Consider the following 27,451-nt stretch of genomic DNA (forward strand, 5'->3'; position numbering starts at 1 on the left):
ACTGTGTGCCCAAATTCTAATTTGACTATAATGATTTTATTTTAAGCCACTCGGACTTCCAGTCAGGTGACCTTCCCAGTGGATTTCTTTGAACACAACCAGCAGCTGACAGAGGTGGAGTTTGGGGGTAATGACTTGCTGCAGGTCTACAATGGGCAGCAGATTAAACACAGGCTCAACTCGACGGGGATGTATGTGGCCAATACAAAGGTAGGAACATTTTAACTTGTGTGTTAGAAATGGTGCAAGACATCGCTGTACTTTTCTCTTGTTACAGAAGTTATTTCTACTGTCAGCAGAACTTGATTTGACTGCCATGATGTAGCTTAGTGGTCTCACTTAATTTAATCTCTTGTATATTTATATATGTGTTATCTGGCATCAGTTCTGCTGATACTTCACTGTCTTTTCCCATCTACAGTTCTGCAATTTAACATGAGTTCATTAGTATATATCCAATGTAAACACAGGTGAACCTGCTTTTCACAGGGAAGCTTTAACTAAAAAAACAAACAAACAAAAAAATACTCTAAACATGTTTTTGTGCTGTAGTCTCAAAAAAAATATGTAAAACATCAACAATCATGTTTTGTTTATTTCTCTTCTCATTCCTCCTAGCCTGGAGGGTTTACTGTAGAAGCAGTAAACAACAACAGTTCAATGGTGATGACAGGCATGCGGGTTCAGGTCGGCACCCAGGCCATTGAGAGGGCTCCCTCTTATGTGGAAGTCTTTGGCCGCACCATGCAGATAAATCTGACAAGAGCTCGTTGGTTTGACTTCCCCTTTACGAGAGAAGAGGCCCTGCAGGCTGACAAGAAGCTATCCATATTTAGTAAGATCAAGAGTGTGCAGTTGTTATACTTTTCTACTTGATGATCTTTCTTGTTACCTGTATTATTATTCCAATGTACATTTTTAAACGTGAGCTGACCTGTTCATATGATATGATCATGTGCCACAGACTGTTTAGATAAATCTTGTAATATACTGTGTTGTTCATTTTTATGAAGTTGGAGCATCTGTTGACCCAGCTGGAGTCACCATGCTTGATTCAATCAAGATCTATGGAAAAACGAAGGAGCAGTTTGGCTGGCCTGAGGATCCACCAGAAGACTTCTCCTCTGCCTCAGTTAACAATGTCTGCAGTCCCAGCCTCAACCAGGGGAATGGGACCTCTGATGGAGACATAGCCACTCCAACTACAACTAGTGGGACTGTGTTAGAGAGGTATGGGCTTTTTAGTTTGGGTTCTGAAAAGGTCAACACAAGTTGTTGGCATTTACACTTCTTAATTGCTAGGGTTGAGTAAACCATTTTTAATGAGCTGATAAAAGTCCACTGACTTTCTAATCTATCATAGCTACCTTTCATCTACAGTTAGATTTTGATGTACCAGTTAAACTGTGACATCTATCCATGAAGTACCTTCATATAAAACCACTGGATAGATTTGTCAGGGTCCGTTTTTTGTTGTAACGGTTTTTTGATAAAGTCCATTGATTTGACAGCTAAATATTTTGCTGGAGTAGCCAAAACATTTTTATCTACAGTTCCTCATACTTTTCTGTGTCAGGATGTATAGGTACTGTGACAAAGTGGATTACACGAATTGCCATAGATGTGTTTTTAATTATTTTAACTCATACTGCACTTTTAAGTTATATTGAATACAGCTGTGTAGTATGTTGGACACAACCCTGAAATTTGAACAGCAGCCGTGAGCTCTCTTTAGTGTGTTTAGTGCATGGCTCTTGTGATCATCTTTTCTTGCATGTGTCTTTTGTTCAACTGAATCATTTAATTCCACTTGTTTCTTTCCGTGATCCTCACACTTATTTTTGTTCTTTTTCTTTTGCTCCCAAAATTACAATAAAAAGTTGTGAAACTGAGTCCTTATCAACATTGGACCGGTTAGTAACTGCCCTTTCTCTGCTTGTTTGTATGGTTTTGTGCATGAGTGCCAGCTTGTTTGTCTGTGCCTGCAACTGAACATACCATGCACCATTTCCACACCTGAACAGCAACAGAAACATTTTTCTTCTGACATTTATTCTTGCATTCAGTTTTGTTTGGCATTTAGAGTAGCAGCAGAGTAATAGTGCTTTTTTCCTGTATGATTGTTAAAAGAATAATCCACAGGAGATGCAGAGTTGATGTTCTTTCTCAATTTCAGGTTGGTGGTCAGCTCCCTTGAAGCTTTGGAAAGCTGCTTTGCAGTAGGTTCATCAAGTGAAAAGGTAAACCCATGAAGACTTTATTGCCTTTTAAAGGCAGAACTATGTTTAAAAGAATCCCAGTAATCAGCGTGCTTGTGTTTCGGATGCATTGTTAATTCATCTTAACTCTGTAGGAGAAAAACAAGTCTGCAGCACTGGAATTGGCAACTTTACTTCTGTCGATGCCAACACCTGTAGGGGTTCAGCAGCAGACCAAGGGACTTCTTGCCAGTCTGCACACCAGCCGTACTGCCTACCACAACCACAAGGTGAAAAGAGGCCAAATTCATAGCATTATTTATGCCTATTATGTTCTGAAAAATGTGCACCCAAAAGCCTGAATGCTCAACTTGAACCACTGTCTCCCTCCTCTCATCAGGACCAGTCCTTGCTAAGCAATGCCGTGCAGTGTCTGAATAGTTGTTGCCGTGAAGGGAGGGAGCTTGACCCAGATGTCTTCCAGAGACTTGTGATCACTGCCCGCTCCATTGCAATCATGAGACCCAACAACTTGGTGCACTTTACAGAAACAAAATCATTGCACCATGACTTTGGTAAGAAGCTGTTCTTCTGGTGAAAAATGTTGGCAAAGACTAGGAAACTGTAATTTATGTTTAAATGTTTTATATGGTTGTGCAAGTACCATATAAAACATGACATAGCCTGGAAGCTTAATAACTTAAGTGTCAGACTCACTGATGTTTTTCTCTTCCTAACTCAGAAATGACAGAGGATGGGCAAAAGCATGCAGATGGTGAAAACAGTAATTTTATTGGGCAGCTGATGACTAATTTCTGGAAGCTCCATGCCCTAAAACCAAAGAATGCCTTTCTTGCTCCGGCTTGCTTGCCCGGTAAGTGCCAGACTTTGGTTTCTTAATATTTTCAAGTATCTTTACTGTTAAATATGTGTACGTGATGATTAATGTGACTCACTTAAATTTTATGTAAATAATTTGCATATGTTTGTGCTGTTGAGCGGTATACTATGTTTGCATTTTGTACAAGTAATTGACAACAGGACTCCTGTTTTCCCCCATTTAAGGCCTAACTCATGTGGAAGCAACAGTAAATGCCTTGGTAGACATAATCCATGCATACTGCACATGTGAGCTGGATTACATCAATGTAGCCTCAAAAATCTACATGCAGATGTTACTGTGCCCTGTAAGTATAATAGTTTTATTGATCACCTATTGTATGTTTCCATTGGTCATGACTTAAAACCGCTAATTGTCTTGTTTCTCATGCAGTATTTTAATATTGCTGTTAAGTGTTGTTTTTTTTTTCCCCACTAACACTGTAATATCTACCTTATTAGTAGTCTTGTTTTTACAGATAGGCAGCATGTTTATTTAACAAATTTTGGCAATTGCTTGCTGAAATTCTAATCTTAACAGTCAGAATGAACTCTTATATGGATCACTGTACTTGAAGGCCCAAGTCATGAGGTAACCAGTCTGTATTTAACAATTTACAGGACACTGCTGGCAGCTTTTCTTGCAAGCAGGCTCTGATCAGAGTGCTTAGACCAAGAAACAAGCGACGTCATGTGACCCTTCCATCTCCCCCACGGTCCAACACACCTATGGGTAAGTTTGCTCAAGCCTAATTCAGCGCATTAATTGTATGCTACTAGATGTACAAAAAGGGCAGCACAGTGGTGTGGTGGATAGCACTGCTGCCTCCACCTTGGCCGAGTCCTTTCTGTGTGGAGTTTGCATATTTTCCACATGTCTGTGTGGGTTTTCTTCGGGTACTCCGACGATTCTAAATTGCCTGAGTGTGAATGGTTGTTTGTCTTTCCATGCCTCTCGCCCTATGGCACCTATGAGCCTGAAAAAGGATAAGTGGAAGAGAGATAGATGGATGTACATGAATATTTGGAAGAAACTTTGTTTTAATTTCTCATTAGTTATCATATTAACAAGACTTGAGGGATCCTCTAAATGCTTGTGGTTGATTTCCTTTATCAGGAGACAAGGATGATGATGATGATGATGATGCAGATGACAAAATGCAGTCATCAGTGTTGACTGGTGGAGAAGAGGGTCGACAGGAGAGCCAAGAACAAAATGAAGTGGATCATGGCGACTTTGAGATGGTGGTGAGGCAAAGAGAAGTAATCTCTAGGCCGTATTAGAATTGTTTAGACTGTGGAAGTAAACTGTTGTGAGTTTCACACATTCATTGCAAAAATGTAAATGATGGCCCTGTTTCTGAATTAATCTGGATTCAGAGTTTAATGTAACTTGGCAAAGATATATTTAAAGTAACTGACTAGCTCCAGCAGTGTCAGAAAATTATGTAAACCAGTTGTGTTATTTTATGACTAAATTGTTTTGCTTAGCTCACACTTAATAGAGACGATAAATCTAAACTGCAAAACCACAAAAAAAGCCACTGATAGTATGCCTTTTGTTCTTAAGTTGGTATGACTTTATCTTCAAATTTAAATCTTAGTTTTGAATAAAATACATGTTGTGTGTTGAGCAATTGAAAAAACTCACCTTTTTTTGTGCTTCATAGTCAGAGTCTATGGTCCTGGAGACAGCAGAGAATGTCAACAATGGAAATCCATCTCCACTCGAGGCTCTGCTTGCTGGAGCTGAAGGTTTTCCCCCCATGCTTGACATACCTCCTGATGCAGATGATGAAACCATGGTAGAGTTAGCAATTGCTCTCAGCCTGCAGCAGGATCAACAGGGTAAGTTGCCAGAAGATATAAAATAAAGCAATAATTCTGTGACTAGTGTGACTTCCTACTAGTCCCACTCAACATTAGTCTTCCTCATGTATGCTGAAACTATTCTAAATTTGTTTAAACCTTGAAATTCCTAGAACATCTCCATTTTTCTTATACATGACTGTTTTGAGGGGTTGGTTTTTTTTTTGGTTTGGTTTGTGTTTTTTAGCTGTCAGTGCTATAAAACACCTTTTTGACCTTTTTAGGCAGTAGCAGCAGTGCTCTTGGGCTTCAGAGTCTCGGCCTCTCTGGCCAGGCCCCGAGCTCCTCTTCACTTGATGCTGGCACCCTGTCAGACACCACTGCGTCAGGTAATAAGACCATCTTCACGATCAGCCGGAAGCTACTTTATACTTGCACAGCCACTCTTGCAAGTAAATTAAACTAATTTGTTTTTAAAAGGTTCAAAATAAAATAACTTTTTTTAATGTAAAAATAAAGTTAATGATAGCCTATCTTGAAACTCATAAGCTCATCAGTGGTACAGCATGTAGTCGTACTGCTCCTATCTGTAAGGTGGCCGATTTCGAATCAACCCCTGAAATTTAATGCTACACTGGCCACAATAGGTTCAGCAGCTTTTTTTTTTATTTTATTTTATTTTTTTTATATATTTTAATTGTACAGCATGCTCTTTGCGTTTAGTACTCAACTATAAACCAAGATCATGTATCCTGGCCAGATGACCGCGGTGTATTTACTGTTACAGCTATTGCTATGATTTCAGCCCCGGCATCAGATGATGAGGGCAGCACAGCTGCTACTGATGGTTCCACATTGCGGACCTCCCCAGCTGAGCACGGCGGCAGCGTGGGCTCAGAGAGTGGAGGTTCTGCTATCGACTCTGTAGCAGGGGAGCACAGTGGTGGGTGATTTGAGTAAAACAGGCCAGTTTAATATTGAAAACCTTATGTATGCATGCCCCGAATTAGCGGCAGTATCTAAAATATGTAGGAACTGTATATGCATTTACAGCCCTTTAAATAAGCATTAGACTTCAAACTCCTTTAGACATTCATGTTCTCTAATCCCTAACAACCTTCTGAGGACGGTAGTTCTTAGTTTCCAAAGTGTGTCATCTATCCTATCCTATCCCTTTACCCATACCCCCATTTTGTTGCGCTTTAAACTCCTGAGGGGCACACATGACTCTTCAGTTTAAAATAAAACCTAATCCATCCTTGTTTTACATTACCATGTTTCCATCTGGCTTAGTTGCTTTCATTCATGCATTTGTACAGTGTCAGGTCGCAGCAGTGCATATGGAGACACAACAGTGGAGGGCCATCCAGCTGGTCCAGGCAGTGTCAGTTCCAGCACTGGCGCCATTAGTACCACCACAGCCCAACAGGAAGGTGAAGGGTCTGAAGGAGAAGGAGAGACTGAAGGAGACATTCACACAAGCAACAGGTCAGACTCATGAATTTGGCAGATTTTAGGTTAACTAGGAAGTTCAGTTCAAGTTAAGGCTCCAGTGATGGTAAACATCTGCCATGTGAAGTGCTTTGAGATTTTACTCATTTATACCATCCATAGATACCAACATGACCATAAGAGACACATAAGCACTTTACTTTACTTTTGAAGTAACTTTTTGTCATGAAAAATTGTGTATTAAACTCAATAGTGTGATCAGTAAAAAAAAAAATTAAAAGGTCACTATTTTTTTTTCATTAGGTTGCACATGGTTCGTCTTATGCTACTGGAACGTTTGCTCCAGCACCTTTCTCAGCTCCACAATGTAGGTGGAGTCCAAGCCATCCCTTACATGCAAGTTATCCTCATGTTGACCTCTGACCTTGATGGTGAGGATGAAAAGGATAAAGGTGCTTTGGATGACCTGCTTGCACAGCTCATTGCTGAACTTGGTATCCACAAGAAGGTAACTGCTGTTCCTTTCTTTCCTCGTTTTCCATCAGGCTCAGTATTTTTGTTTTTCATTTTACTGAATCAGTGTTATCTCTCTGCAGGACGTTTCTAAGAAGAATGACCGTAGCCCCATAAATGAAGTTCACTTGGTCATCATGAGGCTGCTCAGTGTCTTCATGTCTCGAACCAAGTCTGGCTCCAAATCTTCCTCTGAGGTACAATCTCCTTATTATCTTAGTGTAATGTGGAACCGGACGGTTGCAGATGCAGCTTTCCCAAGAGCTGCTCAGAATCAATAGATAAATACAGTCATTCATCACAGCTGATTTTTGCTCAAATGTAGTAATCTGCATAACAAAATATGTAGCATGACGCATACAGAGTTTCGTGGCTATGCGTTAAACTTAATACACTTTGTAGATCATGAATTTTAACACCTGCTGCTTTCCTCATTTCTGTCTTCTAGTCATCCTCCCTGATTTCCAATGCTACGGCAACTGCCTTGCTCAGCCTGGGGGCTGTTGACTACTGTCTCCAAGTACTCAAGTCACTCCTGGAGTTTTGGAAGAGCCAACAGGGTGAAGAAGAGCCAGTGACTGCCAGCCAGCTCCTCCGCACACACACAGCCTCCTCTCCCCCTGACATGAGTCCCTTCTTCCTGCGCCAATATGTCAAGGTATCACATAAGAAAATTTTAACCTTTAAAAATTTAAAAGATCATATGTCTGTTAAATATTAACATGAACTCAATGTGTTGTTTCTGCAATCAGGGACATGCTGCTGATGTGTTTGAAGCGTACTCCCAGTTGTTGACTGAAATGGTGCTTCGGCTGCCATATCAGATAAAGAAAATTGCTGATGCCAACCCACGTATCCCACCTCCAGTGTTTGACCATTCCTGGTTCTACTATTTGTCTGAAGTAAATCATTGCATTTGTCATTTTTGTCCTTTTTTTTTCTTTCTTTCTTTTTGCCTTTTCAATATCTGTCCTTCCAAAAAGCAGGAGTCAGTTCTTTCAATTGCTCTCCTTTTTTTTTTTTTTTCTTTCTTTTCCCAGTATCTCATGATCCAACAGACGCCATTTGTGAGGAGGCAAGTCAGAAAACTGTTGCTGTTTATCTGCGGCTCAAAGGAAAAATATCGTCAGCTACGAGACCTGCACACTCTTGACTCCCATGTGCGTAGTATCAAAAAGCTTCTAGAGGAACAGGGCATCTTCCTCCGGGCTGGTGTTGTCACTGCCTCATCTGGCTCAGCGCTGCAGTATGACACGCTCATCAGTCTGGTGGGTGACGACAAGACAATGATTGCATCATCATGCCTTACTCACAGATTTCTTGATCTGTTAATCTATTCTGTATAAAACAGGTTTACTTCATACTTGTTTTGTTTTTTTGTCATCATAAGCTACAGTGCTTTGTTGAGTTTATTGGTTTTATGTATTCCACAAGAGTTTGCTTTCTGTTTTATATTTTTCCTAAATTTTATTTATTTGCTGTAAATTGCTTTACTTTTTTGCAGATGGAACACCTGAAAGCTTGTGCTGAAATTGCCACTCAAAGGACAATTAACTGGCAGAAATTCTGTATGAAGGATGACTGTAAGTTGTTTGAGGTCATGTTTTGAAAGCAAACAGATGTTTTATTTGAGTTTTGACTGTTTGTGTCTCTGTGTCCTTTCTTTTCTTTCATTCTTTTTGCTGTACAGCCGTGTTGTACTTCTTGCTCCAGGTCAGTTTTCTAGTGGATGAGGGCGTTTCCCCAGTTCTACTGCAACTCCTCTCCTGTGCACTGTGTGGCAGCAAGGTGCTGGCCAACTCCTCCACCTCATCCTCATTCTCAGGTGGAGGGTCTGGTAGTGCTGGACAGACAGGAGCTTCTCAGTCCTCTCAGAGCAAGTCCTCTAGTAAAAAGAGCAAAAAAGAAGACAAAGAGAAAGAAAAAGATGGAGAGAAAATAAAACAGATGACCTTAGTAATTGTGCTTGTTTACAAGCACATATTGAATACTGAGATGGGCTCCAGCCCTCCTTTGAACCTGAACAGGATATAAATGTGGTGTAATGTCCTGAATGAGCTGCATCTTGTTGCCTTACCACAGGAGATGGTGTTGGCAGCCAGGAGGATCAGCTTTGTATGGCTCTGGTCAGTCAGCTTAACAAATTTGCAGACAAGGAGACCCTCATTCAGTTCCTACGCTGTTTCCTGCTTGAATCAAACTCATCTGCTGTGCGCTGGCAAGCCCACTGCTTGGCACTGCATATCTACAGGTATTGTTGAAACATATACCTAGTACATAGGGTAGTTTTGTCACATGCAAGTCTTAAAATTAGACCGTTTAATAATATAAAAATATAAAAGCTTTATCATCCATAAAATTAAATGCATTTAATTTCATGGATGACTAGTGATGACGCCATAACCTGATAGTTTTGTAACATGTATTTCTGCAGGAACTCTAGCAAATCTCAGCAGGAGCTGCTGCTCGAACTGACATGGGCCATCTGGCCGGAGCTCCCTGCATATGGCCGTAAAGCTGCCCAGTTTGTCGACCTACTTGGATACTTCTCACTTAAAACCCCTCAAACAGAGAAAAAGGTCTGTTTTTTTTTTGTTTTTTTTAAATCTTTGTCTGCATTTAATATTCAAGTAGTTGAACAAATGGTAGTCTGCTAGTTAGACTGTCTTTTGTATAATTTCACAAAGGACTAATTCAGTATTTCCAATTAAAAGGCGATTCAAAGGTTCGATTTTGTCCTTAATGTGTTGCACGAGGGTTCATATCCTGATTGCCTGGGCCTTCTCATCTCTCTGCACAACATAGACACCACCATGATTATGGTAGATGATGAATTTTTTTTTTTTTTTCTCTTTTTCTTTTTTCTTTTGGTTCCAGCTGAAAGAGTATTCCCAGAAGGCTGTGGAAATCCTGAGGGCACAGAACCACATCCTGACAAATCACCCAAACTCCAATATCTACAAGTATGTTAATAGAAACATTCAATTTTATAACAATAAGAATGCAATTTCAATTGTTGGACATCATCTACATAAAATAACATGTGGTTTTCCTGCAGCACACTCTCTGGTTTAGTGGAGTTTGATGGCTTTTATCTGGAGAGTGACCCTTGCTTGGTGTGCAACAATCCAGAAGTTCCCTTTTCTGTGAGTGAAAACCTCCTCACTGAGTGGACACTGTCTCTTCTAAAAAGTACACAGGCAGTCTAGCTAATAAGTTTTTACATACCTGTAAATTATTTGAAATTTCAGAGAGGAGAGGGGTGGGATGTGGATAGTTTTTCAAATTTTTTTTTATTCTTAATTGTGTAACACATCTTGTTATCTAAACCATGATAAAAAATTACATTTATGGGGACAGAAAGATCCTCTAAACTTGGACTCTATTGGTATAAACTGTGACCATTTTTGTTTAATGTCTTTTATTTTCATCTACCAGAATATCAAACTGTCATCCATCAAAGTGGACACCCGCTATACAACCACACAGCAAGTTGTCAAGCTCATTGGTAGCCACACCATCAGCAAAGTCACGGTGAAGATTGGTGACCTCAAACGCACCAAAATGGTCCGCACCATCAATCTCTACTACAACAACAGGACTGTACAGGCAATCGTGGAGCTAAAGAATAAGTATGTCAGCAAAGAGCTGCTGTTCTTTCTTGCTTTTAGTGTTTATAATATATAATATTAAAATTTTAAGGTGCAAAGTAACACCTTGCAAGTTTAATTTTCATTCATTGTGCAGCATGAAATGGAATTTATTAACTGTAATTTTTAGGCCTGCTCGTTGGCACAAAGCCAAGAAAGTTCAGCTCACCCCGGGACAAACAGAAGTGAAGATCGACCTTCCCTTACCCATCGTCGCTTCCAACTTGATGATTGAGTTTTCCGATTTTTACGAGAACTACCAGGCTTCCACTGAGACCCTGCAGTGTCCACGCTGCAGTGCTTCTGTGCCAGCCAACCCCGGTGTGTGTGGCAACTGTGGTGAGAATGTGTATCAGTGCCACAAGTGCAGGTGAGCATCAGGTTTCCTCTGCATTTCTTAAAGGATAATTGGAGACATTTTTAGGTTGATTGGATTTTTACTTGGTGATCACTACTTTTTAGGTCTATTAACTATGATGAAAAAGACCCCTTCCTCTGCAATGCCTGTGGTTTCTGCAAATATGCCCGATTTGACTTCATGCTGTATGCTAAACCATGCTGTGCTGTGGATCCTATTGAAAATGAGGAAGACAGGAAAAAGGTAAAAAGCCTATTCTAAAGTAAGAGAAGAGATTAAAGAAATTGGTCAAAAATGGGCTTCCTAAAAATCAGCCTACAAAATACTTTTTTTTTTTTTTTTGTTGCAAAGGAAAAGAAATGTGACATAATTTCCCTCAAATCTTTGAGTCTGCAACTCTGCCTCGAACTTCACTCTGTATCTTTTAATCTGCTGCTTCTTTAAGGCTGTGACCAACATTAACACCCTGCTGGACAAAGCTGACCGAGTCTACCACCAGCTGATGGGTCACCGGCCTCAGTTGGAGAGCCTCTTGTCTAAAGTCAATGAGGCAGCACCAGAGAAGCCCCAGGTAAGTTAAAAAAAGGGACCTGAAGAGTACTTTTCTTTTTAAAGTGGAATATTGAATGTTGAATGCCAAGTGGATGCATGGCTGATTCAAAGATGGCCTCTAAGATCACTTTTGTTGTTGACCTATATATGCACACTTTGTGCTAATGCATTCTACACATGCTGCAAAGATCATTTGTTTTTCTTAAATCTCTATTTTAGGGCTATATCTACAGTTTTATCTGACAGTATTTTCTCTTGCCTTCGTTACACTCAGGATGACACTGGAGCAGGAGCAGGACTTGGTACATCCTCTGCTAATGTGAACAGATACATTCAGCAGCTGGCTCAGGAATACAGTGGAGACTGCAAGACATCATTTGATGAACTCTCCAAGATTATACAGGTTAGAGAGGAAAAATGGTTAATTTTCCTTGTAACGCTACCCTTTTTTTTTCGTCTTCTCCCCACTCACATATAATTGTCCCTTTTCTTCTTTGTTTACAGAAAGTGCTTGCATCCCGTAAAGAGCTCTTGGAGTATGATCTGCAACAGAGAGAGGCTGCCACCAAGTCATCTCGGAGTAGCAGTAGCCACCAGCCCACCTTCACCGCCAGTCAGTACCGCGCCCTGTCTGTACTGGGCTGCGGCCACACATCCTCAACCAAGTGTTACGGCTGTGCGTCAGCTGTTACAGGTCACTGCATCACACTGCTCCGCGCACTCGCCACTAATCCAGCCCTTCGGCAGATCCTAGTCCTTCAAGGTCTCATCCGTGAGCTGTTTGAGTATAACTTGCGGCGTGGTACGGCAGCCATGAGGGAGGAGGTGCGCCAGCTGGTCTGTCTCCTCACTAGGTATATCCTTCCTTCACACATTTCTTGCACTGAAGTAAACACATCTTAGCCTTATTGGCTAAAAAAATCAATAAATAAAAATGACTCTGCACTGCCAGCCCCACGTATAAGCACTGATGTCTTTCCAACAACTTGCAATAGTAACACTGAAAACAAAACATTTTGCTTTTTAACTCTGTGTAGATAGACAGTTAAATGATGATCAGTTATTGTTTGCTCTCTTGTTTCCTTACATTCTGCTTTTTTGTTTTGTTTTGTTGTTTCAGAGATCACCCAGAAGCCACTCAGCAGATGAACGATCTGATCATTGCCAAGGTGTCAGCTGCCCTCAAAGGTCACTGGGCCAATCCTGATCTGGTATGTTTTCTTACATGTCTTACTGGAAGCTGACTAAATGAAGCCTAAGAAACATGTTTTTGTGTTTGTTTGTTTGTTTTTTTGCAGAGTCATTTGATTTGCCAGTTTAACTATGAAGAAATTGGATTTTAAAATAAACACACTGGCTTTTTTCCCCACCAGGTTAGTAATTTGCAGTATGAAATGCTGCTGCTGACGGACTCAATTTCAAAAGAGGGTGGATGCTGGGAGTTACGGTTGCGTTGTGGTAAGCCTTAATAGTATGTTTTGTATATTTTTAAAAATCGTGCCTTGTTTAAGCATCTATAGGGATAATTTTATGTCTGAAACATTGAGCTCATTAAAACATGCATCAGTGCAATACATCCTATACATTTCTGCTTTTGTGTTGGTAAGGGACACCCAGGTGGATAGATTTTTACTGCAACATCTTGTTGCTTAAAACAGAAAGTAGGAAGGGCAAATGTTTTTGGTCTGACAACTGTCTGTCTTGATCCAGATTATCTAATGTCGCACCTGCAACTATCTCGTTATATTTTTCAACCTAATATTATTTTGTAAATGATGATGTTGAATTAAAGCAGTTACGGGTCTTTGACTAATAGTGTTGTACATTTTTCTTTTTTCCATTTGTAGCACTCAGTCTGTTCCTCATGTCTGTGAATATAAAGACGCCTGTAGTGGTGGAAAACATCACACTGATGTGCCTGAGAATCCTGCAAAAGCTGATTAAGCCCCCTGCTCCCACTAGCAAGAAAAACAAGGTAAAAATTACAGAAAACTGCAATTCAGCCATTGCTCAGACTTGGTTTTCATCCAACTTCAGAAAGTTTTAGGTGGCAGTGGTGCTGCTTAAGTATCTAAGGGTAGGTTTAAAAACCTTTCACACCAAAAACAGAAAAACCAAAGCATAATTTGTGATGTTGTGTGTGTGTAGAAGGCCGTCATTTGAAACAGTTTTATTTAATGAATTACTGTTACGTTTGAGAAAATCTGTCTATAGATACAAACCCTTACCAAAGTAGTCCAAAAAAAAAAAAACTGATACTTTAGGTGACTCATAAGATGAAAGCAATACCAACCCATAGTAATGTTGGTAAACATTATACTCGCTAAATATTTTGGTAACAGTTCTGTGATGGTCTTGTTGTGTAAGTACTCAACCCCAAATACGGTAGAGCTGGGTGTCTGGATAAAAATCACTATTTTGTGTTCAGTGTGTTCAGTCACAGCTATCAGTGGACATGAAAAGATAAATCCTTAATCAATCAATTTAAGAGAGAATTATTGGGGAAAGTGTCTAGCAGCCATTTGTTTTTTGCTGCTTGTTTGAAACCTATAAATTTAAGGGTCTGTGTATTGTGTCCGTTACCACTTGATTGTATCGTATCAGCTGACAAAGCCGTGTGTGTTTTCTTCTGTTTAAAGGATGCTGCTATTGAGTCTCTGACAACTGTCAGGCCCTACAGTAATGAAATCCATGCCCAGGCCCAACTCTGGCTCAAAAAGGACCCCAAAGCATCTTATGAGGCTTGGAAAAAGTGTCTTCCAGCAAGATGTAAGTACGAAGTCTGAACAAATGTTTTATATATATATTAGGGGTGGGACTTTAACGCATTAATTACGATTAATTAATTATGGGGAAAATAACTAATTAAAAAATTTAACGCATTTTAATCGCACTTTGCACCATGGAACGTTTCTCACTGCAGGAGTCCAGGCATACAGATTATATCGACGCACAATGTGATAAGCGTGATGAGCTGTGTCCAAATTCATATCGCTTATTTGCAAAAAGTGCGCCGCCGTTTTCGGAGCTGTCCGTTGCCGCTGCTCTACCAGCAGCTGGCCTTGCTAGCTGTCAGCTGACCGGCTATCCAGGTTCGCTTTAGCCGGAGAGAATGCCCGACTGCCGGCATACGATTTTCAACCTCCCGCTGGTTTTCGCCGCTGAGTGGAAGTTAAACACAGATATAACTCATTCAGACAGGGGCGTGGTGGCCATCGGGAGGTTCAGAAGGTTTCCTGAATGGCCAGTGATCAGAATTTTTGTTTAATTTTTTTTATTACCCAATTAAGCACAGCAGCGCTAGCTGCTGCAGCTCTCGTGGCCACAGGTGCAGTGCGCACCTGCAAATAAAGTTCTTTTGTCTTAAAATTATGGTTTGTCTGTTTGCCTCTCCAAACCAAGCTCCCAGGCTGAATTTTAACCCCAGCCCGCCCCTGGTTGGAAATTAATCATTCGCTCAGCTGCATTCCTTGATGTTGAAATATGTCATGCTTGTTTTAACAGCTTATTTGAATTAGATTTAAAATCAAACCACAAAAAGGAGCAAAAGTTCATTCTCCGTTTAACCAGCTGCCTTTCCACAGCTGTGCTTCGCACTGTGACGGTTGCTAGGCGACATGAGCTACGCTCAGGTGAGGGCAGGTGATGCTGATATGAAGGTTAGACCGTCCAATTTCACAGACGCTCACTCACCGGCCTTTGCGGTCTTCGTGGGCTGGGTCCTTCGAAGGATGCCGCCCCTGATTTTGGACAGAGCTATGGAGATGACGGAAGAGACTACGCTGGTGGATGGGAAATTTAAATACATGAAACTTCCAGGTGGAAGTACAAAAAAAAAATGCTGAGTTTGCTCATCACAGGAGCACTTCCACCCTTCGTTGGTCTGTGTAGTGGACTGGTGGGAAAATAAACAAGATTTTGAAGTGTAAGCTTATGTATATTGATTCATTCATCAACCAAACTTAAATTAATATTTCTCATGTTAAATACTGAATGCGATTAATTAAGTACAAAGCTTCTAATTAATTAGATTAATTTTTTTTTAATCGAGTCCCAGCCTCTCTCTCTATCTCTCTCTCTCTGTCTCTCTCTCTCTCTCTCTCTGTCTCTATATATATATATATATATAAAATAACCCTTGATAAACTCTTCACTGCCCCCCCCCCCCCCCCCCAAACTATCACAGGTCAAGAAACAGTGTCAAAGCCTCAGGGGAAGGCTGAGTTGCGGAAACAGTATCTGCTTGAGAAGTATGTATGGAAGTGGAAGCAGTTCATGAGGTCCAGAAAAGGAGAAGGCCTTTTCCCACGCCTGCTTAAACTGAGCCACAACAACTGGCTGCGACAGGTAAACATATAAAATAATGTAATAACTACAGTGTTGTTTGTGTTGTTTCACAGACCAGTTAATGCAGCTTCCTAAAATGTGCTCACTTAAGCTTTACTTTTTGCAGGTTCTTTTCACACCTGCCACCCAGGCTGCAAGACAGGCAGCTTGCACTATTGTGGAGGCACTTACCACCATCCCCAGCCGTAAGCAACAGGTCCTGGACCTGCTCACAAGGTATGAGTCTCAGCTGAACACCTGCAAGTCTAATAAATAATCACATGCTCCATTATAAATTTTCTATACATTAATTAGGTTAATAAAGCCAACAAATTTGAATATACTGGCCAATATAATAGCACAAGTAATTAGAGAGAAGTAGCTATTTCATACTTCGATAAAAACAGATTTCGGGTAATAAAACAATATTGTTTTTCAATATTTTATCACTTTAGTATTAAAGAAGAATGAAAGTTCTCAGAAATAATTGGAAAAAAAATTGTCACTGAGATCACCTGTTTGTTGGTTTTATTGAGGGTCAATAAGTATCTCAAGCAAAAGGATAAAAATCTGAAAACTTGTTTTTGTCTTTCTGTAAGTTACCTGGATGAGCTGAGTGTTGCTGGAGAATGTGCGGTGGAGTATCTGGGTCTGTACCAGAAGCTGATCAAGCCAACACACTGGAAGATTTACCTGGCTGCCCGGGGAGTCCTGCCCTACATTGGCAACTTGATCACCAAGGTATTAGTTCAAAGAGGTTCAAGTTCAAAGAATGTTATTTTATAGCAAGATAAAACATTGGTGGCTTTTTTTTAATATTGTCATGGTCCTCTTGTCTCCCCAAATTAAATCAACTCAACATTAGGTCCATTACAGCTAATGAAAATCTTAGTTCAAATGGATTTTCTTTCCCAAATATTTAGTGTCAGTACAGACATCAAATATAGTAGTAGAAGGACTCCTGTGTCAGTATCTTACCTTGTTTATTGCTCTGATCAGGAAATAGCTAATCTGCTGTCTCTGGAGGAGGCTACACTGAGCACAGACTTGCAGCAAGGCTACGCCCTCAAGAGCTTGACTGGTATGTTGGTTTCTATCTTTAGGTTTTCAGCATCTTTAAAGAATAAATAATAGGTTGCTTTTATACCATATGTAATGTTGCAGCTAATTCATTTGTTACTATGATTTAAGACTTTCCCGAATTTTGCTGTTTGTGTGTGTTTTGTAGGACTGCTGTCTTCTTTTGTGGAAGTGGAGTCCATTAAGCGGCATTTCAAAAGCAGGTTGGTCGGCACGGTGCTTAATGGTTATCTGTGCCTGAGGAAGCTGGTGGTTCAGCGTACCAAGCTCATTGATGAAACTCAGGACATGCTGCTTGAGATGCTGGAGGACATGACAACAGGTGTGTACTGACACTCCACAGATTCAGCAGGCGTCATATTTATCCATGTCACAAAGGTTATGGTGTATAGTATTTCAGTTCAGTAAACTGAATGTTGTACATGTGCTAAATATTTTAAAAATGTATATCTTGTATTGTTATAGGTACTGAGTCTGAAACCAAAGCTTTCATGGCAGTGTGCATAGAGACTGCAAAGCGGTACAACCTGGATGACTACAGAACACCTGTGTTCATTTTTGAGAGACTTTGCAGCATCATCTATCCTGTGAGTTGGAGTTAACCTGATCAGAGCTGCAAAAAAATAATCAGACTTAAATCTTAAGATTGATCTTCACCAATATTCATTCAGTCGTTTAAGCAAATTGTAGACTGGTTCAAGGCTTTCAAGTGCAACAATGTGCTGCTTTTCTTGACATCTGACATTACTGTTCCAGTACTGTCAGTAATTAAAAAAAAAAAAAAAATCACATAGTTCAGTTCTTTGAGATGTGAGTAGAGACAAAGCCGGTCACTTGCTCATCTAATTTTGGCAGCTGTTTGGCAGTTATTTTGATAATCATCTAGCTGGGAGTCTGCATTCATCTAGAGCATTTGTTTCATCCACTGTTTAGGAAGAGAATGAGGTGACGGAGTTCTTTGTGACCCTGGAAAAGGATCCTCAGCAAGAGGACTTCTTGCAGGGTCGGATGCCAGGAAACCCCTACAGCAGCAATGAGCCTGGCATCGGTCCTCTAATGAGGGACATCAAAAACAAGATCTGCCAAGACTGCGACCTGGTGGCTCTACTTGAAGATGACAGTGGCATGGAGGTAAAGTAACCTTACTTTTGAGTTTCTTAGAATATTTTGTTGCTAAAATTCATCTTTTTTTTCCTGAAAGTATAATAGATGACATAGTTTGAGAACATTTACTAGATGCTGGCCTATTTTTTTTTTTTTTTCCCAGCTTCTGGTAAACAACAAAATCATTAGTTTGGATCTGTCAGTGGCAGAGGTCTATAAGAAGGTGTGGTGTCCTACAAATGAGGTGAGAATCAGTTTGAATGTGGCTTAATAACATTAACAAGAACATTGGAAATTATACAGATTGTCAAGAAGTGCTTACAGACCTTTAAAAAAAAATAGTCCAGTAAGGCAGTTACTGTTATTCATAGAGACTGCTGACCTTTTATTTTTTTTATTTATTTCTTTTTTTTCCCTGCACTAAAGGGTGAGCCAATGAGAATCATCTATCGAATGAGAGGACTACTTGGAGATGCCACTGAGGAGTTCATAGAGTCACTGGATTCAACCACAGGTTTGATGTGTTTTTATCTTAGTGTATCTTTGTAATTAGTCAAGCTTCTTCTCATCCATCTGAGATCTATCAGGTTTGCTCTTAATATTGTCTTGCTTTTTACTGTATGTATTCTTGGCTGTCACATGTACCTGTGCGCACAGACAGAGATGAATGTACAATTTTTCATCGCAACTGAGGGAGGAAAAAATGCTTTACCTAACCTCATTACAGATGAGGAGGAGGATGATGAGGAGGTGTACAAGATGGCAGGAGTCATGGCACAGTGTGGGGGACTGGAGTGTATGCTCAACCGACTGTCTGGAATCAAAGATTTTAAACAAGGAAGACATCTGCTCACCGTAAGCCAGTATTTTTGTGTCAAAAAGCCTTTTGAAATAATATTCTTTATTCTCCGATCATCAAAGCAAGCTACAACTTATTTGTGATTTTAAGGTCTTCTTTGGTAGCTGCAAGCAGCACTGTTTCTCAACATGTTATTAAATTAGTAATATGTTCTGTTCCTCCATCTAGAACATGTATAAGTCATTCTCATTTAGAATTAAATTCACACAGAGCTTTAAAAGGAGTATCTTGTGACCATTGTCCATCTGGTCTCTTCAGGTTTTGCTGAAGTTGTTCAGTTATTGTGTGAAGGTGAAGATCAACAGGCAACAGCTTGTTAAACCAGAGATGAACACACTCAACGTCATGCTGGGAACTCTAAACTTGGTGGGTCTTACACTGATTGCAGTTTAAGTTTTCAGTGTATTTAAAAAAAAACACACATAAAAAACTTTTTTTTTTTCCTTCAGGCTTTAGTGGCAGAACAAGAGAGTAAGGATAGTGGTGGAGCCTCCATAGCAGAGCAAGTCCTGAGCATCATGGAGATTATCCTGGATGAGGCCAATGCTGAGATTTCAGAGGACAAGGTGAGAATCTTAAGCCGAGTCCACCTTCTGACACATCATAAAATTAAATCCTGAAAAAAAGTACTTGTAATTGTCTGTTTTTCAATTAGAAACTGGTTTGTCTTTTGCAGGGTAACCTTCTGCTTACAGGAGACAAAGATCAGCTTGTCATGTTGTTAGACCAGATCAATACCCCATTTGTGCGCTCCAACCCCAGCGTGCTGCAGGGTCTGCTGCGCATCATTCCATACCTCTCCTTTGGTGAACTGGAGAAGATGAGGATTTTGGTAGAACGATTCAAACCGTGTTGTAACTTTGACAAGTGAGCACTCAACTTTTACTTACTAATATATAAAGACTTTAAAGGGACTATTGTTTAGGCCTCTAAAGATCTTTAAATATAAATGTTTTAATATATAATTCAGGTTAATCATTGTAGGAGAACCATACTCCTTTAGGCATTTCTTGAGTTTTGCAGTTCAGTGAAATTGACTCTTGCTTTTTGTTTTTGAAGGTACGATGAGGAGCATAGTGCAGATGATAAAGTGTTTTTGGACTGCTTCTGTAAAATCGCTGCTGGAATTAAGAATAACAGCAACGGCCATCAACTGAAAGATCTTATTCTCCAAAAAGGAATCACACAGAGTGCGCTGGACTACATGAAGAAACATATCCCAAATGCCAAAAAGTAGGTCTCTTGCAGGGGCCTAAAGATTTGATATACAAGTGTAGATGCAAGAATAATTTTTTAATCTCATTGTTTTTATGAACTTTCTTATCAGTCTGGATGCTGATGTCTGGAAGAAGTTCCTCTCTAGACCAGCTCTACCCTTTATTCTCAGACTGCTCCGTGGGTTGGCTACCCAGCATCCTCCCACACAGGTACAGGACGTCTTGAATATTAAACTAAACTGAAGCCCAACATAATTCGTTCAGTTTCCAGGAGAAGCAATTACAAGATACAAACCATTAAAATATTTGAGTGCAGTTTCAAGCTCAACAAAAGCATTTCTTTTGTAAACACTTAAACCTGTCTCCCTAACAACTGGCTGTCATCTTTTGTCTAGGTGCTCATAGGCACAGATTCAATAACAAACTTGCACAAGCTGGAGCAGGTATCCAGTGATGAAGGCATAGGAACTCTAGCAGAGAACCTTCTAGAGGCTCTGAGGGAACACAGTGATGTCAACTTGAAGATTGAAGCAGCCCGCAGAGAAACCAGAGCTGAGAAAAAGCGTATGGCTATGGCTATGAGGCAGAAAGCCCTGGGAACTCTTGGCATGACGGTAGTGTTTTCTTCTCTCGCGCGCTCCTCTCTCTCTCTCTCTCTGTCTCTCTCTGTCTCTCTCTCTCTCTCTCTCTCTGTCTCTCTCGCTCTCGCTCTCGCTCTCTCTCTCTCTCTCTCTCCTCTCTCTCTCTCTCTCTCCTCTCTCTCTCTCTCCTCCTCTCTCTCTCCTCTCTCTCTCTCTCTCTCTCTCTCTCTCTCTCTCCTCTCTCTCTCTCTCTCTCTCTCTCTAACTTGTCCTTTAATTTTCTTTTGTTTCTTTGCAGCTCTTTAGTTTTTATTACCACAGTCTTGTATTGAAATGTGTATTTTAATTTATGCTTTGTGTTTTTCCCTTCAGACCAATGAAAAGGGGCAGGTGGTGACTAAGACTTCACTGTTGAAGCAAATGGAGGAGCTGATAGAGGAACCAGGGTTGACCTGCTGTATCTGTAGAGAAGGTTACAAGTTCCAGGTATGACGACACATCCAGGATTATGTGTGGTATCACATTATATAGCACAGAAGAGATCTGGTTTTGCACTCTTTAGTTTTGATTTAGTTTTAATATCAGCAGCCAAATACAGAAATTGTAGGTAAATAAAGTGTTTTCATTTCCATTTCTTGTTTCTCTTACACAGCCAACCAAAGTCCTGGGTATTTACACTTTCACAAAGCGTGTGGCCTTGGAGGAATTTGAAAACAAGCCTCGCAAGCAGCAGGGCTACAGCACTGTGTCGCACTTTAACATAGTCCACTATGACTGCCATCTGGCAGCAGTCAGGTAACTACAAACACCATCATTTACTTTTTGGTGATGTTTAGAGTACCCCTTACATTCTTTCTGTAGCCTCACTTTTCATTTGTTCTAATATGTGCATTTTATTTTTATTTATTTCAGGCTGGCTCGTGGGCGAGAGGAGTGGGACAGTGCTGCTCTCCAGAACGCCAACACCAAGTGCAATGGACTGCTTCCTGTGTGGGGGCCACATGTGCCAGAATCAGCCTTTGCTACATGCCTAGCAAGGTTAAAAGCATGCATCAGCACAAATGTAGAGAAATGTTTTCTTCATGGTGCACAATGTAAATGATTTTCAACCACTTTTTTTTTTTTTTTTTAAATATAAACCATACAGGCACAACACATATCTTCAGGAGTGCACAGGTCCGCGGGAGCCCACGTACCAACTCAACATCCACGACACCAAACTGCTGTTCCTCCGCTTTGCTACCGAACAGTCATTCAGCGTGGACACTGGAGGCGGAGGCCGAGAGAGCAACATCCACCTCATCCCCTACATCATCCACACTGTTCTCTACGTCCTCAACACGTATGTACGCTTTTGTTGTCCACAGAAAATACTTAATAGTCAGCACCAATGCTGAGTTGATAGTTGTATGGCTGTGATGAGGTTTATGGATAAAACAGAAATCCTAAGTTCTCCCATTTGACTGTACAGGTGACATTTCTCATTTCCATCTCCGCTAATTTCACTTTGCAAATTTTGTCATTGTAGTACAAGGGCTACGTCCCGAGAGGAGAAGAACCTGCAGAGTTTCCAGGAGCAACCATGTGAGAAATGGGTTGAAAGCTCATATGAAGTTGAAGGGCCGCACTATTACACCATCTTGGCCATGCACATCATGCCACCCGAACGGTGGAGGAGTTCTCGTCTGTACTTCCTACGGAGACTTCTGGTCACTGCACATGCCCGCAAAGTCTCGGCAGTCTGCACAAACAAGTACGAGATGTTTCCTTTCCTCATTTGTTTTACGGCTGATACAGCGGTAACGTCACGCTTTGTCTGTGATATTAATTAAATCCTTCATACTGGTAACAAGTTGAGTGCCAAATTAATTTGTTTGCCACCTGATACAACTGGCAACTTTTTCACCAGTGTAATTTTATTTTGAATACATCTAAGACATACATGTGATTATTGACCAATAAGGCCGATTGGAGTTTTAGAGAGGAAAAAAAAAAAAGGAATAAACCCTGAATGCTGTGTGCTGTATTTAGGACTTGTGCGAGAGTAATAAAAATACATTTTTATCTCAGAATGTCTTCATCCTCTTCATTTATCCATTCTCAGGCTCACAGATAAAACACCAAAGGAATATGCAGTGTATCGCTCACCTCTTCTCTTCTGGGGCCTGGTGGACCTGGTCTATGACATGTTCAGGGTAAATACATACAAGTTGCCAAAGTATTTTGCTTGTTGATACTGCAGGTGGATATACTTCTTGTACAAATAGGAACCGTTACCTATAAAATAGAATTGTGAATTTTTTTTTTGTATTGACATTAAATGGAACCACTGACTTTAGAGCTACATTAATTTACTAGAATTTCCTGTTCTGTTCTTGATTTTTGTTTTACAGAAAGTACCCACCAGCAACACAGAGGGCGGCTGGTCCTTCTCACTGGCAGAATATGTCCGTCACAACGACATGCCCATCTATGAGGCCTCAGAGCGTGTGCTCAGGGCTTTTCAGGATGAACTCATGCCCGCTGAATCCCTGTCAGAGTTCTTTGATGTTGTAGGTCAGTATTCGTGCACATCTTCTGCACTTTTTAAGATGTACTTGGTTTTGGGAAAATCATTAATTTATCATAATTTAAAGATTGTTCAAAATGAGAATGAATATTAGATAATGGGGTAAATTTCCAAAGACCCAGATCTAATGCTGGATTTATACTTCTGAGTTAAATCTGCGCCATAGGTACGTCATAACCACAAACCCTTCTGAAACCCTACATCTGTAACTTGCTGCATAGACGTGGATCTACCTAGAAATGTAACTTCACTTTGTGTTGACACAGTGCACAGTGACTGTGATTGGTCCATTTTGTACCATCATTTTCTCCAATGTGTTTCCAGCTGGTGCTACTACTACGTCAGACACAGACAAGATAATGGATCAGCTTTAGTTTTCTCTGCTGCAGTGTTTCTTTTTTTTAATTTATAGTGTGAATAATAAACTGCGATGCTGGCTGGATGTTACCATTATCCTTGATTTCTTTTCCAGGTCTCCTCTCTGAAATTCCAGACCCGGACCTCTTCCTGCAGGATTTGTTGAACTCTTTGCCCTAATGGCCAACCTCAAACCACAACCCCTCAAAAACACAACACCCCTGCAACTATCATCTGGACACCTACCAACTGAACAAAAATTTACTCTTTTTACACATTGACACAGTCTATACACCACGCTTCCTACTCAACTCTCACTCCCATATGACATCTTCAAATTAACTTAAACCTGAAACTATGTGTAGTTAAAAATCCACTTTTGGCAACATGTCTGTAAAGGTTAACACTGAAACACAGTGCTGTTAAAGGTTTGAGAGGGCACACAAAACAGAATTTACACTTTGATTCAAAACCTTTCAGTCTGGAGTTGAGATCACAGCTTGTGTTTTCAGGAAGTTTGAGAAAAAAGATGCAGGATTCAGTTGAGCATCCAGTCACAACTGTCACTATCAAGGCTGAAGCATCTGTCTTTAGGATGCCATAGATTACTAAAGTACAACGGGCTGAATTTAATGATTCATGTTTAAAAAATCAAAACAAAAAGAAATAATATGTTGTTTTTTTTGTTGATGGGAACAGCTTGTGAATTCTGTTTTGGGGTGATCCTATCTTTTGGCTTTAAACTCCTCCCCCTCACTTTAGGGTGTAATGTTAAGATAACTAAAATGTTTTGGGATTTGACCCACCGCCTATGAAGAGTGGCATTTGATTTTTATCCCATTTTCCTTTGTTTTTCCTTTTTTTTTTTTTTTTTTCTTCCCCATAAGCTTTGTTTTTGGTCAGGTTTTTTTTTTTCTTTTTTCTAAATGGCAGAAGGGTTCACTGTCACCTGGTTGCAAGCTAACCTGTCCATTTCACCTGGGCTTTTGCTGTTTGATCTACATGTAGGCTCTTAACTGGAATTTGAGTGACGAATAGGGTGAAAAAGTTTCTATGTGTTTCTTTTATCAGCCTCGGAAGCAAAGGGGGGAGGAACAATGAAGTGTTTTATTTTCTTCCATAAAGTTATGCTTTGGTGGTGAAGTAAACTTTGGATTTATGAAAAGATTCCATCTGTTGCAATGAAACACCAGACTTGTCTAAAGGAATAATAAAAATAGACCTACATTATATCCTTAACACTTTTTTCTTTGACTAATTGTTTTGTTGACTGTTTTTCTTCCCCAGCACTTTCTTTCTTTCATTCTCGGGCCTCTCTGCAGACTTTAATTTAGATTTTGGTTTTCCTCAAAATCTCTGGCAACACACTTGTCAATTCCCAGAACAGATTTCTGGAAAGCAAAGTCTGAGCAACCTTTGAACTTACAGACGGTTAATACAGCATCCTTGTACTCAAGAGCTGAATGCATGGTGTGGAGTTCACCCAGTTTATTGTTAATTCCCGCTGCTATACGATGTTTAACTGTTGCTGAATGTCTGCTTTTTGAATTTAGCCTATGATTAATAAAGCCGTAATAATTCCAAATCCAATTCAGGGTAACCTCTTCTGTTCTGGGTGGTTTCTACATTCTAAAAATATTACATTAAAAAAACAAAAAAAAAAAAAAAACAACTTTGTAACAACTTTGTTTCCTTTTAATCATGACAGTTCTCAGATTATTGCTGTTTAAAAGGCCCAGAATACAAATATGATTTAAATAATTTAAAAAGTTTAATTTAAATTGGGTGACATTTTCAGATGAATGCTTTTTTTTTTCTGTTTATTAAACCACTCAACACCTATTTATCATTCAAGCATAAAAAAGGCACTGAACTCAACGGATGAACCAGTGTTGTCAACACATAACTGGGCAAAGAACTGATTTTAAATTGTATTTTTAGGCACTTAGAAACACATTGTTTCCATTTTCTAAATTGGACTCTATGAAAAATTCCAAGGATAAAATGGTTGACAGTTGACATAAAATAGTATTTTTGCACCAACAAGGTGAAGAACTATTAGCTGAAAACTTGGCATGTGTCAGCATGGTGTGCACAGTGTCCATAAATCTGAGAAAACTGGACAAGCAGAGGACAAAAGAAGTAGCAGACTTGGAAAGAAGAAAAAAAAAACTTATCAATAGCAGATGAGTATCTGTTAGTGGAAGGGTGGCTTATGTGTCAGGAAGCCATTCTTATGAAAAGGAAACAGGAAGAAATTGAGCATTATCAGTCCAGGATTGGCCGTGAGTGTCTGCAGCCATCTGTGAAACATGGTGGAAGCTCTGTCATGGTTTTGAGATCATTTCAGCCAGTGGTGTTAGAAATGTCCAAATTGATGCAATTACAAACCGAAAAGTACCGTCAGATTTTGATCCACCATGCAGCGCCATCTGGAAAGAGTCTGATTAGTAGCTGTTTCCTTTTTCAGCATGACAATGATCCCAAACACTCTCCCAATGCAGCGGATACCTGGATAGAGGAACGTTATCAGTCATGTATTTGCCACCTCAGAGCCCAGACCTCAATATTATTGAAGCAGCAGACTGATGCAAAGGGCAGCCAACATCCAAAGAAGAGCGTTGAATGTCTTTCAAGAAGCCTGGAGAACTATTCCTGAAGACTAAAAGAAATGACAAGAAAGCTGCCTGAGAGCATTCAGGCTTTGCTGAAGAATAAAGGTGCTCACACCAAATATTGACTTTCAAGCTCATTAGAATTTTACAGTTGTCTGTTTTTGTCTGCATTTCCATGTCCATTTGCACATTTTACAATGCACATATTTCACATTTTTATTGCAAAATAGATATTTTGCACAGTACTTTACAGCAGTGTCCGGTCAGTGACAGCATCTCCACCCCAAAGAAAGTCAAAGTACAGTTGAACAGTTGTAGGTGCTCAAAAAGTGCTTCAGTGTACAGCTTAGGCTTGGAGGGAAAAAAAGTAAAGTCCCGTATAATACCCACTAGAGGGTGACATTCATTAAGTGTCAGCTATGGAAATTGAAGCTTAACAGAATAACAGAGAAAAAAAAATCATAAACTTACTCTTTATATTTGAAAGTGCCAGAACAAAAAATAAAATAAGTAAATTTAAAAAAAAAACTATCAATACTGGTGTTAGAGCAAAATAAAACAAGCAGCACATGATAGGAAAACAGCCGTTTTATTTAAAATTGCACAGGAAAGCACATAGTGCACTTTTGCATTTCATACATGACTGAAAATATCAAACATTTACAAAAAGTATGCATTGGCATAAAATAACTTTCCCCTTTATACAAAGGAATATGTTTTTCAGTTTAATAAAACCGTAATAACATGGTCTTTATGGTTCTAAGACGTACTTATATTTAAGGCATAGCAAACATTTTTAGGGCCAATACATTGACCAATAGGATCACAGTGTAGGTGATCAGAGATCCTGAAAAAAAAACGTCTTTTCCACCATTTACACATTTGAAAAAAGTTTGAAAGATTATAAAAATGCTTTCCATATGGAATTTCTCCCACAGTTTTTTCACCATTCCTACAGTTCATATCCTCATTGAGTCTGCTTTTTACTGACAACACAAAGGTGCCACATCCTCGTCAGGTGAGGGGAACAGCCTCATAGCATCTCTGGAGGATTTGGTGTAACCATTGTGGAAAATGAAGGCCTTCTTCACTGTGAAGAAGGAGACTGTCTTGTCCCACACATCAGAGCCAGTCATTCCAGTGTTTAGTTGGTTCTCTAGTGTGGAGCGAAGCCTCACTGCTCTGTCTGTGCACTTCCTTTCCAAAATCATCATCTTACGCAGGCTGTGGAAGGAGATGGAGAAACATCAAATTTATGGCAGATGTTTCAGTGTAGCTGTTTCCAGAAATCCACAACCATAGGAGAAAACTATCAGCATGCTTAAATGGCAA

The 27,451-nt window shown here is 39.9% G+C and overlaps 1 protein-coding gene across 4 annotated transcripts in view; it reads left to right on the top strand.

Moving 5' to 3' along the window:
• Window positions 1-25,094, top strand: part of ubr4 (ubiquitin protein ligase E3 component n-recognin 4) — a 52,531-nt gene extending 27,437 nt beyond the window's left edge. For 2 of the 4 annotated variants that reach the window (XM_030734750.1, XM_030734752.1), the window contains 60 exons: window positions 47-210; window positions 619-835; window positions 1,014-1,230; window positions 1,881-1,913; window positions 2,177-2,240; window positions 2,354-2,488; window positions 2,599-2,773; window positions 2,941-3,072; window positions 3,264-3,385; window positions 3,699-3,810; window positions 4,195-4,325; window positions 4,748-4,925; window positions 5,171-5,275; window positions 5,692-5,829; window positions 6,206-6,374; window positions 6,642-6,846; window positions 6,935-7,048; window positions 7,300-7,509; window positions 7,604-7,753; window positions 7,892-8,119; window positions 8,356-8,434; window positions 8,542-8,781; window positions 8,934-9,102; window positions 9,286-9,430; window positions 9,729-9,814; window positions 9,910-9,997; window positions 10,290-10,483; window positions 10,632-10,871; window positions 10,964-11,102; window positions 11,305-11,430; window positions 11,686-11,814; window positions 11,916-12,265; window positions 12,532-12,622; window positions 12,785-12,869; window positions 13,259-13,386; window positions 14,051-14,180; window positions 15,598-15,758; window positions 15,865-15,974; window positions 16,337-16,478; window positions 16,737-16,818; window positions 16,966-17,139; window positions 17,283-17,404; window positions 17,751-17,948; window positions 18,085-18,165; window positions 18,348-18,435; window positions 18,649-18,776; window positions 19,039-19,146; window positions 19,230-19,346; window positions 19,457-19,647; window positions 19,840-20,013; window positions 20,108-20,207; window positions 20,393-20,611; window positions 20,951-21,064; window positions 21,231-21,373; window positions 21,491-21,616; window positions 21,726-21,920; window positions 22,107-22,331; window positions 22,683-22,773; window positions 22,972-23,134; window positions 23,620-25,094. In XM_030734750.1, the coding sequence (XP_030590610.1) occupies window positions 47-210; window positions 619-835; window positions 1,014-1,230; window positions 1,881-1,913; window positions 2,177-2,240; window positions 2,354-2,488; window positions 2,599-2,773; window positions 2,941-3,072; window positions 3,264-3,385; window positions 3,699-3,810; window positions 4,195-4,325; window positions 4,748-4,925; window positions 5,171-5,275; window positions 5,692-5,829; window positions 6,206-6,374; window positions 6,642-6,846; window positions 6,935-7,048; window positions 7,300-7,509; window positions 7,604-7,753; window positions 7,892-8,119; window positions 8,356-8,434; window positions 8,542-8,781; window positions 8,934-9,102; window positions 9,286-9,430; window positions 9,729-9,814; window positions 9,910-9,997; window positions 10,290-10,483; window positions 10,632-10,871; window positions 10,964-11,102; window positions 11,305-11,430; window positions 11,686-11,814; window positions 11,916-12,265; window positions 12,532-12,622; window positions 12,785-12,869; window positions 13,259-13,386; window positions 14,051-14,180; window positions 15,598-15,758; window positions 15,865-15,974; window positions 16,337-16,478; window positions 16,737-16,818; window positions 16,966-17,139; window positions 17,283-17,404; window positions 17,751-17,948; window positions 18,085-18,165; window positions 18,348-18,435; window positions 18,649-18,776; window positions 19,039-19,146; window positions 19,230-19,346; window positions 19,457-19,647; window positions 19,840-20,013; window positions 20,108-20,207; window positions 20,393-20,611; window positions 20,951-21,064; window positions 21,231-21,373; window positions 21,491-21,616; window positions 21,726-21,920; window positions 22,107-22,331; window positions 22,683-22,773; window positions 22,972-23,134; window positions 23,620-23,684 (8,735 nt within the window). In that variant the 3' untranslated portion in view covers window positions 23,685-25,094. The remainder of the gene's footprint in view (window positions 1-46; window positions 211-618; window positions 836-1,013; window positions 1,231-1,880; window positions 1,914-2,176; window positions 2,241-2,353; window positions 2,489-2,598; window positions 2,774-2,940; window positions 3,073-3,263; window positions 3,386-3,698; window positions 3,811-4,194; window positions 4,326-4,747; window positions 4,926-5,170; window positions 5,276-5,691; window positions 5,830-6,205; window positions 6,375-6,641; window positions 6,847-6,934; window positions 7,049-7,299; window positions 7,510-7,603; window positions 7,754-7,891; window positions 8,120-8,355; window positions 8,435-8,541; window positions 8,782-8,933; window positions 9,103-9,285; window positions 9,431-9,728; window positions 9,815-9,909; window positions 9,998-10,289; window positions 10,484-10,631; window positions 10,872-10,963; window positions 11,103-11,304; window positions 11,431-11,685; window positions 11,815-11,915; window positions 12,266-12,531; window positions 12,623-12,784; window positions 12,870-13,258; window positions 13,387-14,050; window positions 14,181-15,597; window positions 15,759-15,864; window positions 15,975-16,336; window positions 16,479-16,736; window positions 16,819-16,965; window positions 17,140-17,282; window positions 17,405-17,750; window positions 17,949-18,084; window positions 18,166-18,347; window positions 18,436-18,648; window positions 18,777-19,038; window positions 19,147-19,229; window positions 19,347-19,456; window positions 19,648-19,839; window positions 20,014-20,107; window positions 20,208-20,392; window positions 20,612-20,950; window positions 21,065-21,230; window positions 21,374-21,490; window positions 21,617-21,725; window positions 21,921-22,106; window positions 22,332-22,682; window positions 22,774-22,971; window positions 23,135-23,619) is intronic. The other 2 variants (XM_030734753.1, XM_030734751.1) reach the window with 1 other exon arrangement.
• Window positions 25,095-27,451: the final 2,357 nt, after the last annotated feature.

The sequence above is a fragment of the Archocentrus centrarchus genome, chromosome 7 (assembly GCF_007364275.1).
Source record: "Archocentrus centrarchus isolate MPI-CPG fArcCen1 chromosome 7, fArcCen1, whole genome shotgun sequence".
Classification (NCBI taxonomy): Eukaryota; Metazoa; Chordata; class Actinopteri; order Cichliformes; family Cichlidae; genus Archocentrus; species Archocentrus centrarchus.